Source organism: Desmodus rotundus, chromosome 12 (assembly GCF_022682495.2).
Source record: "Desmodus rotundus isolate HL8 chromosome 12, HLdesRot8A.1, whole genome shotgun sequence".
Lineage (NCBI taxonomy): Eukaryota > Metazoa > Chordata > Mammalia > Chiroptera > Phyllostomidae > Desmodus > Desmodus rotundus.
In genome coordinates, this window is record NC_071398.1 from 43,608,540 (window position 1) to 43,629,107 (window position 20,568).

The window sequence follows — 20,568 nt, forward strand, 5'->3', positions numbered from 1 at the left end:
ATTTACTGTTTATATTATTAGTCTTTTTTCTTTCAAAGGCTTGTGCTACAGTCGTGTGTTATACTTGTACATACATGTATGGTGGTGTAAGTAGGTCATTTGTGTAAATATTTTCAGGACTCTGTAATACAAGCATACCTTTTGTATTATGACTCCCTGTGTTGGGATAACAGATAATTTGTTTAATTAACAAGGGCTCAAGCCCCTGCACCAGGAAAAGATGACTTTCTTTAGCCATATTCAAGAAGAGTTCTTCATGGGAACCCGACATTTCCCAGGCCCTTTAGCGATGGGTATTGGTCATTTCTACTGCAGTGACGTGCGACAACCCCTGGTCACCGCTTTGGTGTCTCAGGATCCAGTGCACGAAATACGCCCCCGCCTACCCAGTTAGGGGGGCGGGGTCATAGGACTCATTTCCGTTAGGACACACTTGCAGAGGCGGGACTTCCGGCGTCCTCCTCGTGGCGGGTAATTTGCTTCAGCCAGGATCCGCTTAGTTACGCGCTCTGAAGGTCCAGGTCGCTGGGTGTTCGTGGAGACGCCGGAGCGCGGAAGGCGCCAGAATCGCGGTCCACAAAGCTCTCCCGAGAGGAGAGAGCCCGGGTGGCCCGCGCCAGGGCCGAGACTGGGGTCACCATGGCGGGGGCGGCCTCCTCTCCGGCTGCTACCGCCCGGCCTGGAGCTCGGAGTGCGTTGGCGGCGTCCCGGAGGCGCCCGGCTGAGGTGAGTGCGCGTCCCCTCACACCTCCGCCCACCTCAAGCGCCTCACCACCCCGAACCCCGCATTCCTGTGCCGACGCCCTGCAGCCCAGCTTCGCGGGTGGGTCCGAGATGAAGGCTCACTGGAGACAGGAATGCTCCGGTTTCTGCGGGCGCAGCCGGTACAGTGCAGCGTGGACAGGGCTAATTCGTATCTGAAACTCCCACGCGGATCCGGGTGGTGCCTGTTGAAGCAAAGAGCAAAGGGGACGCAGGGTGGACTTAAGCGCCAATCATTCGGGGTTGTGCTGGATCCTGCTGGAACATAACAAGCACTCCTTGGCTGCCGTGTGCCTGGTTCATGGGTGGGTCCAGAGAGATGCCCGTGTTGTGTGCAGCCGGAAGGTGGCAGAACTGAGGGAGTGGACCTGGGGTCTGTGATGTGAAGGAGGCAGACATTCCACAAGGGTGTGCACAGCTAGAGGGAGTGTGAGCTGGAGATCCTGGGCCGTGGTGGCAGGATATGGGGGGGAATCATAAGCTCATGTTTGGCTGTGCCTCGGAGGCCTGATCTGGGAGACTGGCAGGAAGGATGGGAACCTGTAGTCATGGCCCAGGGCTTCCATGACCTTTGTTCGTGATTCCCCACATTCCTGTCACTGACCGAGCTAACAGTAATTAGTGGGACTGTGAAGAGAGAGCAGCCAGCGCTGGCCTTAGGGCCGGATGTCCACACTTAACTGGGGATCCCTGGAGGAAATACAGGGAGGGAAAGATTTGTAAGAAGTAATATCGCAGTTCTCAGATAGACAGCTCTTCATTCATTTGTCTCCATTGTGACAGGTCGGTGTGGCCTTTGCGGACATTGCCCTGTACTTCTCCAGGGAAGAATGGCGTCTCCTTGATGAAGCTCAGAGACGCCTGTACCTGGATGTGATGCTGCAGAACTTTGAACTTGTATCTTCACTGGGTAATGCCTTCACTCTGCCCGTGGTGTGGAGCAGGCTTTGCATTTCCTCATGCCCCCTGTTCTGTGGGGGGGGCTCTCTCCTCACACGTGGACTGTAAGCTCTGCTGGATTTCCCAGCTTCCTGAGCAGTGGCTTTCCGTGGTAGGGCTGGTTTCTTTGCAGCACTTTTATCTCCCGCTGCAAAACCTGTACCTGTTGTACTGAAGGCACAGGGGGGGATTTGTGGTTTGTAATGTCACACGGACACTAATAAATACCACCTTGATTCGTGACAAAAAGTATTTTTTCTCTTCCTGTTGGTCATTTATATATACATATTTTGGAAAAGTGTCTCTACAATTAAGTTATGTAGAGGGTTTTCCTTGTTTGTTTGTTTTTTTCTTTTTTAATAGTAAGGTGTTACTGTGTTAATAGCCTTCATAGGTTTGTGGGACTTTTTCTGACTTGAGCCCACAATATATCCAGGCCATAGTTTTATATGGTTTGCAAGTATCTTCTCTCATCATGAGATTTGATTATTATTTTTATATTATATTTTTATTTTTAGATAGAGGAGAAGGGAGGGAGAAAAACAGTGATGTGAGAGAGAAACATTGCCCCTCCCCTCTCTCTCCTGCCCCCATCGGGGACTGAACCCTCAATCCAGTTGTGTGCCCTGGCAGGGAATCCAACAGGCCACCTTTAGCTTTGAGGACGATGCCCAACCCCCTGAGCCACACTGGTCAGGGCTGCCTTTTCATTTCATTATGTTAAGTGCTATTCTGTGAAGAAGCTATTTCACTTGTCTTAGTCCGGTCTCTTTATCTTTGCTTTTTTGGGTGGTAGTGGGTGTCACATTCAGAAGACTATTTCAAAAACAAATCTTCAGCCCTGACTGCTGTGGCTGAGTCCTGCAAACTGGAAGGCTGCCTGTTGGATTCGAGGTCAGGGGACATGCTGGGTTGCAGTCCGGGATCCCAGCTGTTTGCGTGTGGGAGGCCACAGATTGATTTTTCTTTCTCACATTGGTTTTTCTCTCTCTCTTCCCTTCTTTTAAGAAGGAAAGTAAGTACAAATCTTTTAAAATATAATTAAATAGATTTTTTAAAAAGCAAATGTCTAAAACTTCTCTAGGTTGTCTGAAGGAGTTTTAAGTTTGAGGACTAACATTGAATTTTTCATGAAGTTTGAGCTCATTTTCAACAGTGGTATCCAGTTTTGTTGTTTTATATGTGAATGTCTATTTTCCCCAACACTTTTTACTAAGCACACTGCTTTTCCTTTCTCATATGTCCTGTGTTTTTTGGTCAAAGATTAGTTGAACAGCACTGGCTGTGTTTAGTTCTGTGTTTCCTACTGTGTTCAATTGGTCTGTGTTCATTTTAATGACACACGGTTTGGTGGCTGTGGCTTTGTTGTAGATTGAAGCCAGGAAGTGTGATGCCACTGCAATTTGTTTTTGCTGTTTGAGGTCTTTTGATGGTCATATACATTTCAAGATTCTTTTGTTATTTCTGTGTAAAATGCAATTGGAATTCTCACCAACATTGCATTTTATCTGTAGATCGATTTGGGTCGTACAGACATGTTAAGATATTAAATTTAAAATCCAAGAACACTGACTGTCTTTGCACTCATGGGACTTTTCTTCCTTTTCTTTTATGACTGTTTCATAGTGTTCATGTGCATCCATTTCTCCCTATTGGTTGAATTTATTCGTACATATTTTGATTTTGATGCTATTGTAAAGTGGTCTGCCTTCTTCATTCCTTTGTTTACTTTTTAATTCTGACCTGAGGATAGTTATATTGATTTTAGGGTGTGGGGGGAGACAATCATGGATGTGAGAGAAAAATCACTTGGTTGCGTCCTATATACGCCCCAAACTGGAACCCAGCCAGCAACCTACTTGTGTATTCTGACCTGGAATGAAACCCACAATTTTTTGGATGTTCGGGATAATGCTCCAACTGACTGAGACCCACCTGTTGGTTATGACTCTTCATTTCTTTTTAACTTTTTTCAATTAAAGATTTTATTTATTTGTTTTCAGAGAGAGGGGAAGGGAGGACGAAAGGCACAGAAACATCAATGTGTGGTTGCCTCTCACATGGCCCCCATTGGGGACCTGACCTTCAACCCAGGCATGTGCCCTGACTAGGAATCGAACTGACAAATGTTTGGTCCACAGGCTGGCCCTCAATCCACTGAGCCACACTCATCAGTGCTGTTTTATTATTTAAATTTTTCTGTCTACCTGATATTCTCCTATTGTTCTCATGCCAGTTTCTTTATTAAGTTGGTTCCCTTGCATCCTCTGGTGGCTCATGGATATTTTTGAAAGTAAGTATTTTAGATTCCTTATCAAGCTGTACATTGAAATCCATTTGTTTCTTACCAATTATTGTGAAATTATTATGTTCTCTTGGTCATGTCCTTGTTTTTAGCATTTCCTTTAATCCTCTATTAATGTCTGTGCATTTGATGAAGCAGTAATTCCTCAATTTTATGGACCAATTCTGGCTAGAGAGATAGATTCATCTACATGTGGATTTCGGGGTTGGTTGAGGCAGTGTTGTGTCTCAGTGTTAGACAAGTGCCACCAACCTAGTCTCCTTGGTGCTACATGAACTGAGGTCAGAGTATCAAAAAAATGTGCAGGTCAGCAGTTGCTTTGGCAACATTTCTTTTCAAGGACAGTCGAAGGTTTTGAAGTCTTTAGTGGTGTTGATTTTTTGGTTCTTCCTGGACTAGGTTGTGGACAAAGGGATGTGTTTTGGGTTTCATGCTGAGAAACTTTGTAGGGTCCTCTGATTTGTAAACATGGGGAGTTCACAGATGTTGCAGAGGCTTCTCTGGTTCTTCAAAACAAAAATTTCCAGTGTCTTTCACAGAACAGTCCACTAAGGCCAACCTGGTGCAATCACAGTAGTAGACAGAGGTAACTGTGACCCTTGTTTTTGACCCTTGCTATCTTCAAACTTGTTTGGTGACCCATCCTCCCTGTGTTCTTTTCTGTGCTCTTCTATGTTTTTTGCTAGTTGCTTTGCTGCTTGTCTTTATTTGTTTGTATGTGTGCTTGTTTATTGATTTTAGAGAGACAGGGAAAGGGAAAAAGAGAGAAAATCAGCACTTTGTTGTTCCAATTATATGTGTATTCCTTGTTGGCTGCTTGTATGTGCTTTGACCAGGAATCGAACCCACAATCTAGGTTAGCAGGTTGATGCAGCAACCCAGCAGTCTCCAACCTTTTTGGCACCGGGAACCTTTTTACTGGAAGGTGTGGTGGGTGCATTGGGAGTGTAGGAGGTTGAGGGGAGGAGAACTGGGAGGTGCAGCTCAAGTGAGCTTCTTGCTCACCCACTGTGGAATGGTCCAGGAGGAGACAGGAGGACCCCTCTCCTTCGGGGGAGCTTCACTTGCAGTCCAGTGTGTAACAGTCTGAGGTTCCATGGCTGGGGTTCGAAACCACTGCTCTAAGCAACTGAGAAATCTGGTCAAGACTAATTTTCTGTTTGTCTTAATTAAATTTATACTCCCCTCTTCCAGGGTGATTTTGGTTGTGGATAGCCATCTACTTGTTGTGGAAGAAGGGAGAATTCTCCCATTTCTTATTCGTCCATCCTGCTGAAGTCACTCGCGTAAACCTTTTCTCTGTGGTCTCTTGTGCTTTGTTGTTCTACCACAATGTTGCCCATCCATCTCTTCAGTTTTTCTCTCTGAAGTTATGTCTTCTATATTGCATGTAATGACTCCACTGGGATTTAAGGGGATATTTCAATTTTGCATTCCAGGAGAAACGTAATTCTGTCCATGACAGGGTGGATACAGAAGGTATTGAATTTTGGTGAAGCGGTGTTGGAGAGTGGTTGGTGCATGGGCTTTGTTAAAGTCATAACTGGGAACCCATTTTTTTGATTAGTATTGTGTTACCATTGCCACTTCCTCACCCCATTCTACTCATGCTTGTTTATTGTTGACAAAGTGTCAACTATTCAGTTCTGAGTTATCATTTCTATTCAGATTTCCAGCCCACAGGAAATCTTCACCTATCTAAACTTCACTCCTCAACCATTTCTTTTTTCTTAAAGATTGTGTTTATTTTTAGAGAGAGGGGAAAGGAGGGAGAAAGAGAGGGAAAGAAACATGTTACGTGTGACAGGTACATCCATCGGTTGCCTCTCGTGCGCCCCTAACTGGGGGCCTACCCACAATGCAGGCATGTGCCCTGACTAGGAATCAAACCTGCAACCTTTCTGTTTGCAAGCTGTCACTCAATACATTGAGCCACACCGGCCAGGGCCTCAACTCTTTCTATTACAGGCTTTGTTTTATTTTTTACTTCACTCTAACTTTGGTCCATGCTTACAGACCCTGGATTGCACACATATCATTACATTGACCTTGAACATCACAGGATCTAGTACAATTGATCTTGGTGAGGTTGAGCTCATTCAAATTATTCTGCACAGCCTCACCTCACCAGCGGGAAAGATCCTATAGGAAGCCATTTGTGGAAGAATAGCAGTAGTCCCTGGCTATCTACTTTGCGTTTCATCCTACGCTCATGTCTCTTCCTTGGTGAGGTCACCAACACTGCCGTACTTTTTGGCCAAGTAATGTATAACAGCCACTTCTTCAGTGTGTACCTCACATCTCTTGAAAATGACTTCATAGCATCATGCCTAGCTGTGAGAGCTGGCCATTTATGATGAGGATATTCCTTCTTCCTAAGGCCAACATATACTTCACCAGTGTTTTCCTTTCATTCAGGTTGCTGCTGTGGAACAGAGAACGCGGAAGAACTGATTGAACAAAACATTTCTGTAAGAGTGGTACAGGCAAAGAATTCCAAGGTGGCTTTGTGTTCCCGGAAGAGCCACCCGTGTGAGAGGTGTGGGCCAGTGCTGAGATTCATTTTCCACTTGACTGAGGAGCAGGAAACACAACACAGCCAGACACTGTTGCGGTGTGGGGCATGTGCAAAACGATTTTACTTCAGTACGAAGTGTCATCAGCAGCAAGAGCACCACGTGAGAGAGAAGCCTTTCAGAAGAGGTGTGGACAGGATCCTACTTGCTGAGGGCTGCAATGTCAGTGCATCCCAGGAGCTTTTTACCTGCGGGGAGGTTGGACCAGACATCCTTACCAGGTCAGAACATCTCCAACGAGAGGCTACTCACACCAGGGACAGGCCAAATGAGATCTCACAATCTGGAGAGACTATTCAAAGCAGAGAAATTTATTTCACCCTGAGTGAATGTAAAAATGCCATTGGCTGCAACCACACATATGTTCAAAAGCTGGGTGTGCATACTGGAAGACAGTGTTTTGTGTGCCGTGGTGGTGGAAACCATTTCTCCAGAGTTTCTAGCTGTTATTATTGTCAGAGAGTTCCCAGTGGAGAAAGGCCACATCAGTGCAGTGAATGTGGGAAATCTTTTAAAAAACTGTCTCAACTTCGTTGTCATCAGACAGTTCACACTGGAGAGAGGCCCTATCAATGCCGCGTATGTGGGAAGTCTTTTAGAACAAGAAGTAGCGTGTATTTACATGAGAAAATTCACACTGGAGAAAGGTCTTATGAATGTAGTGAATGTGGGAAATCTTTCACCAGTAGGACTCGTCTCCGTTATCATCAGAGATTTTCCAGTGGAGAAAAGCCACATCAGTGCACTGAGTGTGGGAAATCTTTTAAAAAATCGGATCAACTTCGTTGTCATCAGACAGTTCACACTGGAGAAAGGCCCTTTCAGTGCAGTGAGTGTGGGAAATCTTTTAAAGCAAGAAGTAGCCTTTATTTTCATGAGAAAATTCACACTGGAGAAGGATCTTACGAATGCAGTGAATGTGGGAAATGTTTCACCAATAGCACTCGCTTCCATTATCATCAGAGAGTTCACACCGGGGAAAGGCCTTATGCGTGCAGTGAATGTGGGAAATCTTTTACCAGAAACGATCACCTTCTTTCTCATCAGAAACTTCACACTGGAGAGAGGCCTTATGAGTGCAGCAAATGTGGGAAATCTTTCTTCCGAAAGAATGCCCTTAATTGTCATCAGAGACTTCACACTGGAGAAAGGCCTTATGAATGCAGTGAATGTGGGAAATCTTTCTTCCGAAAGAATGCCCTTGATTGTCATCAGAGACTTCACACTGGAGAAAGGCCCTATGAGTGCCGTGAATGTGGCAAATCTTACCGCAGTAGTAGTGGCCTGCGTTGTCATCAGAGACTTCACACAGGAGAAAGGCCTTATGAATGCAGTAAATGTGGGAAATCTTACCTCAGTCGTGCTAGCCTACATTATCATCAGTATTATCACACAGGAGAAAAGCCTTATGAGTGCAGTGAATGTGGCAAATCTTATCGCAGTAAAATTAGCCTGCGCGCTCATGAGAGATTTCACAGAAGAGAAAGGCCTTACTAGTACAGTGAACATGCAGAAGGTCTTAGATGATAGGACATATACAGGATTTTTCTTTCGTGTTAACCATAACAGGGAATTCTGTGAAGCCTGGTCTGAATCAAATCTCATACAGCCAAGCATCAATAGTAAGGAGGTTCCCATGATTACTTTTCATATGTGAGCACGTGTGTCCTTTCCTACTTAATTTACCCAGGTGTTTTTCAACATCAATGTCGCTGCACATTTCTGTTGAAGCTATTTCCCCTGTACCAGCTGTAAGGTTTCAGGAGATTCCATGAGTCATCTTGCTTGATCTGCTCAGAAAAGGTAACTTCTGTGATTTGTTGGAGAAAATTAGGAGTAGCCTAGCTGTTTAGGTCTTTTATCCTTGTGCTCTCACTATTGGCTCAGTGACGTGACTCAGTTTTGTCCCAGAAAACATCATCTGAATTCAGATGTCAGCTTGTAGGAGGACTGCATTTTTGAAGGACATGCTTTCTTTACATAACTAGTGATCATTTTTAAGTGTCCAAATCACCAATGCTAGAATTGCCAAGCTGATCTTCCTTGGGTTGGTAAAATAATGGAGGACTTTTTCCCTAGTCTTTTTTATCTTGGGTGCTCTACCTACTATGTGGGAGGAGTTAATAAGCAGTTTGGGACCCCACAGGCACAAAGACATGAAGAACTTTTATGTGTGTGTCAACTTTCTCTGCCTTCGTGGGGACAGTTTGGTGCAGAAATCAACTCAGTGTTGTTTGCCAGACTTGCATTCCTGCTCGTGTCCCCCAGGCAGGACCGTGGGCTTTGCAGTTGTTATGAGAAGCTTCAATGCTGTGAGTGTCAGCAGACATGGAGATCACTGCAAGGAAGGGGTCGCTATGACAACCTCAGTATGTCTGGGAGCAGCATGAATTTTTTTCTTGTAAAGGATGGCAGTATTTTTGCAGGGAATCTCTGGCCCAGGCCTTGCAAAGGGCCATGTGCCATAATGTCTGCAATTCCCTGGGGGATGGTCAAGTGGTAGCACCCTAGAGGGGAGGGAAACTGATTGCAAGAGAAACGCTGCTGTGACAGGTGCTGGAGGAGACTGAGGCAACTAGACGGAATGTGCATTTTCTCAGCGTGCGTCCAGACACATTTCTGGGGAAAAGACCGCAGGATTGGTGTGTACAGACTTTGCAGGATCTGCAGGAATATTTATCTCTGTTGATTCAGTCATTGTCGTTGAATGTAATCAAAAGGGTTTGTGGCCCTGGCCAGGTAGCTCAGTTGGTTAGAGTATTGTCTTGATAAGCCAAGGTTCTGATTTCAATTCTTGGTCCAGACCCGTACAAGAAGCAACAAATGAATGCACGTGTAAGGGGGACTACAAATCCAGATGTCTTTTTCTCCCCCTCCCTCCCTCACTGTCTCTGTCCGCCTCTTTTCTCTCTGTCCCTCTCTACCGCATTTCTCATTCTAAAATGTTTAAAAATTTAAAAAGTTTGTGGATTTCTGGCACCTCTGAGATGTTCGTGTCAGAGCCCCTGGTGCCCTGGTAGAAAGAAAAACGAAGAAAAAGTGAATCTGTATTCAGGAATGCAGGTACTTTGACGCAGCAGTGCTGCTGCCTTCAGTGAGTTTTTAAATTTTTTTCTTTATTTACTGTTACGGAGGCAAAGCATCACCCAGAGCACATGAGAACGTGGATGGAACATAGAGTTGCTAAACCTATTTTCAGAATGAGTTGCATGTACACATTTTAAAAATCTTGATCCACTTTTAAAATGTTAAAATTAGTAAACATCATATTTCAAGTATAGTAATTGATCAGTCTTCACTTACACATGACACTGAAACCATCACCATTGTCATAGTACTGACCACTACCGTCACCGGGAATTTACCTCGTGGCCATTTTAATCTCTCCGCCCCTCCCTGCTCTGGAAGTAAACAATGATTTACGTTCCATTCTAACAGATAACTTTGCAATATCTTAAATTTAGGTGATGCAAATAACATTATTTCTTGTGCTTTCATATACATTGCATATATGTTTGGAGATTTAATGATATATTAGTGACTCATCTGTTTTTGCTGAGAAATAATTCTTTTTTTAAGTATATTTTATTGATTATGCTATTACAGTTGTCCTGTTTTTTTCTCCCCTTTATCCCCCTCTGCCCTGTATCCCCAGAATTCACCCTTCCCCTTAGTTCATGGCCATGGGTTGTACATATAAGGTCTTTGGCTTCTCCATTTCCTACACTATTCTTAGCCTCCCTCTGTCTTGTCTTTTGTACCTAGCATTTATCCTTCTTGTTCCCTGTACCTACCCCCCATTCTACTTCCTTCTCTCTGCTGATAACCCTCCATGTGATCTCCATTTCTGTGATTCTGTTCCTGTTCTACTTTGCTTAGTTTGTTTTTGTTTTTAGGATCATGTAGTGATCGTTGTGAGTCTGTTGTCATTCTGTTGTTCCTAGTCTTGATCTTTTGCTTAGATAAGTCACTTTAATATTTCATATAACAAGGGCCTGGTGATGATGAACTCCTTTAACTTGACCTTATCTGAGAAGCATTTTGTCTGCCTTTCCATTCTACATGATAGCTTTGCTGGATGGAGTAGTCTTGGAAATAGGTGCTTGCCTTTCATGACTTTGAATGCTTCTTTCCAGCTCCTCCTTGTCTACAAGGTTTGTTTTGAGAAATCAGCTGATATCCTTATGGGAATCTGAAAGGAGTATTGGCAGTTTTTTTATAACAAAAGCACAGAGAGACCACAAAGATGCATGATGGAATTTCACTTATTTCTGGCCTTTTTTGCTCTATTAAATAAGTTAAATTAATTGGAATCATGTTTTAATATTCTTATTCTATACTTTTACAATGCACTGGACACTTTTCATTTTAGCCTCCAGTATTAACATTCTTTATCAGTGTAAAGAGTCCAGTCATTTGATAAAGCAATCAGCCCTTGTTTTGCAGTGTGATGTAATCCCATCTTTCTGGTCTCCTATCGTGGGGGCTCTTTGGATGGAACAGGTTTCTGAAGGAGACCTGATGGCATCAGGATGGACAGGGTGTTTTGGAATCTGTCCACTCAGTGCACAGTGAAACAGGTGGGCAGTGATCAGACTTCCCATGGCCCGGGTGAGGCACCTTGCATTTGAATCCCTGATTCTCAAATGGTACCCACAGTCACCTTGTTACAGGAGGGAACCCACATAGAGCGGGTCCTCCTCAGGCAGCCTGTAGTGTGTGGGGCTTTGACTTTGTGCAGGAAAGATTTCACAACATGAGTCCGGGTGACTTTCAGAGTATGTTTATGAAGGCTGAGGACAGTGCAACCAAGGAAGGACTTAGGGTAGAGGAAGTAACAGGTGAGAGACTAGGCTGTGCTCTGCTTTGGCTCTTTAGAAAAGTTGTAAGAAAGGAGAGAGCCATGGCAGGGCTGCTTTTAGCTCGCAAGGAAGTCAAAGAAAAGGAAGCCTTGCAGTTGGGTTCAGAGGGTAAGTCAGGGTCAACATTCCACTAGCTGCAAGTCTCACGTGGACACGTAGAGTTTAGGAGGAAGTACAAAGTTCATGGCAGGGAAGGGGCAAGGATGTGCTCCAGAGCCAGCCTGCCCCGCACCTTTCTCTGTCCTGAGAGCTTTTTATTTCTATTTGGTCTGTGACAGTCTTAGAGGGAAGTTTGGGAATATTTTTTTGCTGTGCTCTAGTGTTTTACTTTTATCTTGAGTGTGGCTGGCTTTAATGGGGGTTTTGGTTATTTGTCCCCCTGACTTCATCCTTCTTGGGTTAGCTGGTACAAATGGCGTTAATTGGATCTCTGTTCTCTATTTTCATGACCAGCGTGATTCAAGGCATGTATCGTCTGGTCAGGGAGCAGAGATGTGAACCATTTGTGCTCACGTGTCCTTGGTTAAGGGGAGATGGGGTCTTCTGGTTCACCCGCTGGCTGTAAGTTGCTCAGACAGTTTGACTGTTTCATTTTCTTGTCTCAGTTTTCCTATTCTACTGGCTCTGGAATTTTCCTAGCTTCTTACTACATTGAAAAAGGAACATATACCTGAGTAATTCTTTACCCAGCACCCCATTTGCTGCTTCCCTCAGAGGTGACATGTTAGGGTTTGGGTGATAATGATTTCTGCTCCTGGAGTGGCAGGTCTGTAAACAGGGGCAGGCATGGACAGATCTGCTTCAGAGGAGCAGAAATTAAACAGTTGCTGCTGCTGTTTGGGGAGCAGCAGGGGAGTGACCCGGGTAGCAGGCTGTCTGCACTCGCCATGGGTTTTGTTTGATCCTCTAGAGACATAGGCCGGTCTCATACCAGGGCTGCGAGCAAGGTGTTCTCTCAGTCATCTCTCTTTGTGGCAACACACATTCTACAAGACTTCCTTAATCCCTGTCTTGTGAAGGGCCATGGACATCTGAGTATAAGGTATTTCTTCCATTGCCTTCCTTTTTGCAAAACAAATCTAGTTGGAGATTAGTGTTACAAATCAGAAATCCAATTACAGGCCTGACTTTTTGTCCTTGAGTTTATATTGAGGCCAGTGACATTGCAAAGGAAAATGAGGCATTTTTTCTCCTGATCCTCGCCCTTAGGTTGGACCAATTGTCAAGGAGACACCCTAGGGTGGGGGAATCTCAGGGGATGCTTTGGCGCTGCCCATTTCGTGTCTGTTTTGCCTGGGGGGTGCAGCTGATGACTGAGGCTCCCTGTGCCAGGACTGGCAGCAGATGCAGGGCCCGTTCAGTCATTGCTTAGAGTTTTATAAACTTGTCCTGTTCAACGGTATGATCTGAAATTTTATTTTTAGAAATTTGGAATTTGGAATAGGTCAGGGCTCTTCCGTGGATTTGTAAACAGTGAGACTTATTTGTAAACGGATCAGAACAAAATGGCGACTGTCTTTAGATGACAAAAAATGAATGACCTGCTCACAGGTCTGATCCCAATGCGATTCTCACGGTTCCCCCTCCTTTGCACACGACACCGCATCCCAGTCACCTTCCTAATGTAGATGAACGTGTGTCTGCACTGTGTAGGTTCTTGGAGAGTTTTACATACCCTCTAGAATATTCACTTTACTAATAAAAATTTGTGTGTACAAGTAGAACCTAGTTACTGTCTCTTTAATTAGCAAAGCTTCTCATGTACTTTAAGTGAATGAAATAGGCCTAATTCCTCCAAGATTTCTCTTTTGTAGAAAGAAAGGAAAATCCTTGAGATATTTCAGGGGCCCATTGAAATATCTCAAAGACATTTCTAGGTCAAGAAAAAGCCTTAAAATTTAAAGTCTGGAAAGCTTGTCAAACATACTTCACCTTAAAATTCATTCAAGTATCTGATTAACACAATGTTACACAAATGTTTTAATAAAACAATCTTATGTTTCTAGGAATGTATAAGAAACATTTTTCCCCTTTAACATACTGAAATAGAACCAAACATATTTTGTGTTAGCTTACTTTTGAAATTTAGATTCATTTTAATTCATTTTTAAACTTCTCTATATAATTTCAAGATCTTATTGTAAACCATCTGCGACTTACACGGGACTTTTACTTTGTTTCTTCTTCGCTCATTCCAAAATTACCACCTTCAGAACAAATTATTTTCATTTTTTTCTTCAACGAGTACTTTCCTATTTCATATTGTAATGGCAGGCACACTGGCCAGGAAATGGGGGAGGGGTTTGAATTGTTCCTGTGTGACTGGACGCTTTGCCCCCTTACTACAAGGCGGCCAGGAAAGGGACAAAGGCCAATATAGCTGACACTGGCCTTCATCCCTTGGAAGGCTGGACATTCCCACTGGCTTGTGATGCACATGGGATTCTGGGAGAGGACTTTTGAATAAAATGTACTTGAAAACACAAAGACCGTTGGTTCCTTCCTCCCCCTCAGTGGGTAAGCATGTCAGTGGACACCAGCAAGCCTGCCAACAGTGGCCCGTGCGCCCCATGAGGCATGGGGGCGCTGATTCTGAACGATGCCAGAATCTGAACGGCAACTAGAGACCAGCTAAACCACCTACATTTATGATACCTTTGGGTGGGAACAGTTCCTGGCACAACCTTGAACTGAACTGGCAGAGGGTGACAGGCTAATTTTTCTTTCAGTGTCTTGGAGGGAACAGGTTTTGAGGCAGACGCTTGCCACTATTTCCAAAGACTTGGCAGTAATGGCACCGTGAACAGATTTTTGTTCTTGTGTTTTTTTCCGTTCTTGAACGTACGTAGCAATTGTGACGAGACTTTCTGATGTCATACACCGACTTTTTCTTTCCCCTTTTGTTACCCAGAAAATTTAGGCAGAAACTTGCCATTAATAAGAGATTCCTTTCTTTCCCAGTGAACTCTGTCTTTGGAAATGTTCTGGGTAAGCAGCAAGCCCCTCCCCCCCTCCTCCCCCCCCCCCCCCCCCCGCCCTTCTGATTGGAGGCAGTAACAACATCTTTCATCACCAAACCATATGTAAAGCGGCAGCTCCAAACCACGCAGTTACACTGACTGACGTTGGAGACCACGTGAAGAATACCTGCCATTCCTTCACTTGTCTTGGAAGTCATTTTATAGAATCCTGCCTAGTTGTCACAGATGGCCATTTCTGATTAGGATACTGCTTCCCAAAAGATCAACATACTCTACTCCGGCGTTTCCTTTTGTTCAGGTGGAGTAGGAGATGAAGCAGGCAAAGAATCCCAAGGTCTTTATCTTCCAGGAAGAGCCATGCCTGTGAGGGTTGGGGGCCCATCTTAGGAGGCATTTTTCCCTTTATGGAGCAGCACGCAACACAGCATAGCCTTAAGCTGCTGGGGCATGTGCGACACTTCCGAAAGAGAGACCCAGCTGACAGGAGGGATGTGAGGATCACACCAGGCCAAGGGGACAGGACAGGACGGAGGGGAGTGGGCAGACCTTGAACACAGGTTGCAAATGACTCCTGTCTTCTCCAGACACTTTTTAAATAGTGAAATAAATTAAAGCTACTTTTATGTATTTTACCTTTAAATCATCATATGAAAATTGGACAGAAAAGTCAGGGGCTTCTGGGTCACTGCAGTGAGGTGTCCCGAAACGGGTCTCATTCGGGCAGGCCCCTCCCTCCCCCATGTTGTATTCCAGACCTTCCGGAAATGTTGGTGTCGTGGGTGCAGCCCAGACTGAGGGGCCTGAGCTGAAATGGTTCAACCTTCCCCTTGTTAGATGCCCCGCCCACTGCCACTGGCTGAGGGGGGCCCTGAGAGTCAGTCCCTCCCCTGAGGAGGAGGCCCAGAGCCCTGGGGATTGTCCAGTCGGACCTTTGTCTCTACTTCGAGTCACTAAGCCCACACCTGTCACTTCGCAGAAGCCTATGCATGCAGGTCAAATAAAAAAGCAAAGCTCCTCCCCATCCTCAGCCCTTGTCATCCTCAGCTCCAAAGCACACTATGGACAGTGTCAGTGTGACCTTCCAGAAGGTTCTGTGCATCTCTGCACAGGCACGATGGAAGCAGCAGGTGTTGGGGGAGCAGGAACTCTGCAGCTGCAGGGCCCAGGTGAGACCCTGTCTTGCTATTCACTGTGTGGTTCTGGGAGTGATGATGGCCTCTGTGCCTCGGTTTCCTCATCTGTAAAATGATGATGGAAAGCAGGTAAAATGAATCAATATCTGTAAGGATTTCAAACAGTGCCTGGAATATATTAAATGCATCAGTGCATGTTGAAAAATAAACATTTTCTTCTCTGTTTTAACACTATAAATAACTTTCATTATTTTGCCTTTTTAACATAAGAAAAAGGTTAGAACTATTTCTGTGTGAGTAGCCATAGGTTCATCTCCAACTTTCCAATGCCAGAAAATGCTGCACTGTCTGAATATATGAAGATTTTTAATCCAAAGTCTTTTGTTTTTTAAATTTATTCCAAAGACTTTCGGATGACTTTGGAAATGTTCACAACATACTGTTAAAGGGAAAAAACCCTAAGATGCATAACTGCCTGGAGCAGTAGCTCGGGTTTTGAGAACCTGCGCCCCTGCGCCCCTGCGCTCCCGGAGCCTTAGGTTTCCTTTAGGGCCGGCGGAGAGCGGAGGCTGCCTGGCTGCGTGCTACTCGGACGACAGCCGTGTAGCAACACATCAACGGCTGTTCTTCTTTCAGTGCTGAGTTTTTATATTTTATTATTTTAAGTAAAATTCACATAACATAGAATTTCTGATGTAATTGGTGGGTTTTAAATTGTGTGCGCGTGTGTGTGTATTTAGAATGTTGTGCAACATTCACCACTAATCCCCAAACATTTCCATGAGCCCACTGAGAAAGCCCGCACCGACTAGCAGTCACCCCAATTCCCCTTTCCCCCACCCTTCACGCCCACTGATCCGCTTTCTGTCTGTGTGCATTTGCCTATTTGGACATTTCCTATAAATGGAATCGCACCCTATGTGGTCATTTGTGTCTTTCATTTCATGTAAGGTTTTCAGGGCTCACCCATGTTGTACTGTGTATCCAAGTTCCACTTCTTTTTAGTGAAAATAATGTTCCCTTCTATGGACACACCACATTTTGTCTATTTGTTGTGGTAAAGGGCCTGACTGAAGCTTTGATATAAAGGAATTACCTGCCATGAGTCATCTAAACCCAGGACAACCAACTCCAGTAAACCAAACACCTGATCTGATGGAGCTGCTGGCAAAACAAGCAGATGAGGAGCAGGCAGCTGGCCCCATGACGTTCCCCTTTCTGGAGCCCTAGGCTTTACATTCGCCAATAAAGAGCGAAGCCTCCAACCCTAGACACCCCACCCCTGGACCCTAATAAAGGTGGAGCCCCCTGTCCTTACCTCCTTACCCTCCCTGTACTCTTGGGGGGGAGACCCTCTGGCATGCTGTGTACCCTCCAGGATCTGTGAGAAATGCATCTTTTAAAAAAGATTTTACTTATTTTTAGAGAGAGGAGAAGGGAGGGCAAAGAGAAGGAGAGAAACATCTACCATCCGCTTGTACATACCCTGACCTGGGGCTGAACCTGCAACCCAGGCATGCGCCCTGACCAGGGAACAGGCGAACTTTCACTTTGCTGGATGACGCCCAACCCACAGAGCCACACTGGTGAGGGCTGTGAGTAATAAATCTTGTGCTTACAGGTCTCCCATGGTTTCTGCTGACACGCATGCTGCAATCATAGTAACAACTACAGGGGCTGGTCCAGCCACAGCGTGACTGCGACCAGGAAAATGCCTGTGGGCGTCACCACAAGGGAAAGTGGCCCAGGCAGGGCCCCGGGCATTCCACCCTGAGCATCGCTGTGAACGAGCAGAGACCCACACAACACCATTCATCAGATGGAAGGCTTTTGGGTAGCTTCCAATTGAAGGCTATTATGAGAATTCTGCTGTGAATATACTTGTACAAGTGGGTGTGAAGAGGATTTGTGGTTTGGATTCGCATTTCCCTAATGACTTCACATGCTGGTCCTGCTTTCATGGGCTTAGTGGCTACTTGCATATCATCTTCGGAGAAATGTCTTAAAATCCTTTGTCAACTTATTTGGTTGTTTGGCTTTTTATTGTTGACCAGCAAGCATGCTTCTTACTTTCTGGATACAATTTCCTTATGAGGCTTGGGATTTGCCAATATTTGCTTTCATAGAGGGAATTGCCTTTTCACTTTCTTTCTTAAAAAAAGATTGTATTTATTTTTAGAGGGAGGGGAAGGGAGGGAGAATGAGAGGGAGAGAAACATCAATGTGTGGTTGCCTCTTGCGTGCCCCCTACTGGGGACCTGGCCTGCACCCCAGGCATGTGCCCTGACTGGGAATAGAACCGGCAACCCTTTGGTTCACAGGCAGGCACTCAACCCATTGAGCCACACCAGCCAGGGATCTATCGATCGATCTATCTATCTATCTATCACCAGTTTATAAAATACTGGTAATAAATGTTGTAAGCAGGGTGAAGTCTTGTTTATTCCTTTCCTGTTCCTGGAGGAAAGAAGTGTTAGACAACAAAAGGCAACTTTAAAGGTATTATTAGCTGCCCTGGCTGGGGTGGCTCAGTGGATGGAGTTGCCAGCCTGCGACCCGAAGGGTCACTGGTTCATTCCCAGTCAGGGCACGTGCCTGGGTTGCAGGCCAGGTCCCCAGTAGGGGGCGTGTGAGAGGCCACCAATTGATGTTTCTCTCCTTCTCTTTCTCCCGCCTTTTCCCTCTCTCTAAAAATAAATAAGTAAAATCTTTAAAAATAGTAAAGATATTATTGGCTTCATTCAATGATACATAATCGGGCAGCATCCAGTCTAGCAGATAGAAAGGAGCTCCAAAGGCCTCTACAAGGCAAGAGATCTTATCGGTAGAAGGGAATAGGAAGAAGGGAGTTACAGAGCGAAGAGAGGTGAACTGGTTATTGTCAGGCTACTTTCCCTTAGGGGACGGCCGGGGTCTGTCAGGCACATGACTGACTAGTGCCCATCAGGTGATTCCTGACCCTGGCTGGTGTGACTCAGTGGATGGAGCACCGGCCTGTGAACCAAAGGGTGGCCAATTCAATTCCCAGTCTGGGGCACAGGCCTGGGTGGTGGGCCAGGTCCTCCATCCGCAGTAGGGGGTGCACGAGAGCCAACCACACATTGATGTTTCTCTCCCTCTCTTTGTTCCCCTCTCTAAAAATAAATAAATAAAATTTAAAAACCATTTTTAAAAAAAAGATGCTATTTCTGGGAGAGCCCAGGTAATCATTAAGTATATTGCTTTGGTGACATGGGGCTTAGCAGAAGTGACTCCATTTGGGGGCTGTTAGGAGAGTCGGTGATGCGGGCTGTGAAAGAATTCACAAAGAAGAGAAAGTGCAGAGAACAAAGTCTTTTTCTTTTTACTTTCCCAAGAGAGGGAAAGGGCTGGGTGTGGAGAAGTGCACCAGCACCCGCACCGGCCCTGAGGGGTCAGGGCTGAGAGTTTCTGTCGGGCAATGGGGTGGTTGTAGCGCAGGACGTTGCGGTTGGGCTGCAGCTTGTTTCTGTGTTGTGTTGGGTGCAGGGTCCGGTGGTCTTTGGGGTCTGGTCTGTCCTGTTTCCTAAGTGCCCAGGTCCCCGAGCCTCTGCACCTTCAGGGCGCTTGCAGGTATTTTCTAGTCCTGAGGGTAAAGGCTCATAAAACGGGGTCAGTCACGCTTTGAGGGTCCGGCCAGCTCCGGGAAAGAGGGCCTGAGAAAGGGGCCTATGTCCTATCAGGCTTGTTTCCTGTTTTTAACACGAGCGTGGTCCGCATCACGGCCCAGAGGAAAATCAGATCCGCCCCTCCCACTGCCCATGCGCGTCCCAGCGGGCTCTTCCATCCTCTGTTCCTTCCTCGTCTAGGACTTGGTCACTCACACAACACACCGCCAGAGCAGACACAGCCAGAGGGGCCACCTCCGAGCTTCATGCCCCGGAGGCCACAGTGACACGCGTTGTCCCCATACCCAGCGGGCCCTTCTTCAGATGAGGCTCCTACACAGACCGCGTCCAGAGTCCCGGACCCCGAGGGTTCTCCTGGCTCCCCACCTAAGAGGACAAGAGCCTGGTGTCCCACGTGGCAGGTAAAGTTCTGCTCCTGTTCACGGATGTTCCGAGTGGCCACCCAGGTCTGGTAGAGTCCATCCCCAAAGGTATCCTGGTGCCCGGGATCCCTGTCCTGAAGCCATATCAGGCGGCACCCAGAGGATACAACGACCACAACAAAGAGAAACGTTGAAAATAAAAACGAGATAAGAAGACGTTTAGGGAATATTTGTAAGTCTGGGAGAGCCTACTTCTCAACAGAGTGATGGACGGCAGAGCACAGTGAGATGACACCTTTCAGGTGCTGAAATAAAAGAAATGACTTGTCCTGGCTGGTGTGGCTCAGTGGATTCAGTGCTGGCCTATGAACCAGGGGGTCGCCGGTTCAATTCCAGGTCGGGGTACATGCCTGGGTCCAGGTCCCCAGTGGGGGTGCGCAGGAGGCAACTACACATTGATGTGTTTCTCCCTCTCTGTCTCCCTCCCTTCCCCTCTCTGTAAAAATGAATAAATAAATAAATAAAAAGAGGTCATTACCTGAGAAAATACTTCAAAAAAGGGCAAAATAAACACGATCTAAAACAACCAAAATGAAAAACAGTGTGCACGGTCCCTGCCAGCGCATCGACACTGAAGGGAGGGTCTCCAGGCAGAGGGAGTGCGACCCGAGAGTGGAACAGGAAGTGCAGGCGGGAGAGAAGCCGGCATCACAGGGCAGCTGTGGAGCAGACACAGCGAATGTGGAAGGCGCGGAGTAGGTGGACTGTGGAACGTAAAGTGTGTGTACAACCAAACAGTGACAACCGTAATGATGTGAGAGTTGGAAGCGGTAAGTGGACTCTAAAGGGCTAGCAATACTTGGGAACTGTTACAAGTAACAGTTAGTACTTGGCTAAAATGCCGATACATAGTGTAATCTCTGAAAGGAACACTGTGAAGAGAATAAGAATAATTAACAAATTAAATAGAAGAAAAAGAGTGGAGTATTGAGAAAGCTAGA

General features: G+C 45.7%; 1 protein-coding gene across 1 annotated transcript; it reads left to right on the forward strand.

Moving 5' to 3' along the window:
• The first annotated feature begins 477 nt into the window (after positions 1-477).
• LOC128779796 (zinc finger protein 256-like) lies at positions 478-13,154 on the forward strand. Its single transcript, XM_053916208.2, has 3 exons — positions 478-726; positions 1,546-1,672; positions 6,425-13,154. Exons 1-3 carry the CDS (start codon positions 640-642, stop codon positions 8,077-8,079), a joined length of 1,869 nt encoding a protein of 622 aa, XP_053772183.1. The 5' UTR covers positions 478-639; the 3' UTR covers positions 8,080-13,154.
• The last annotated feature ends 7,414 nt before the right edge of the window (positions 13,155-20,568 follow it).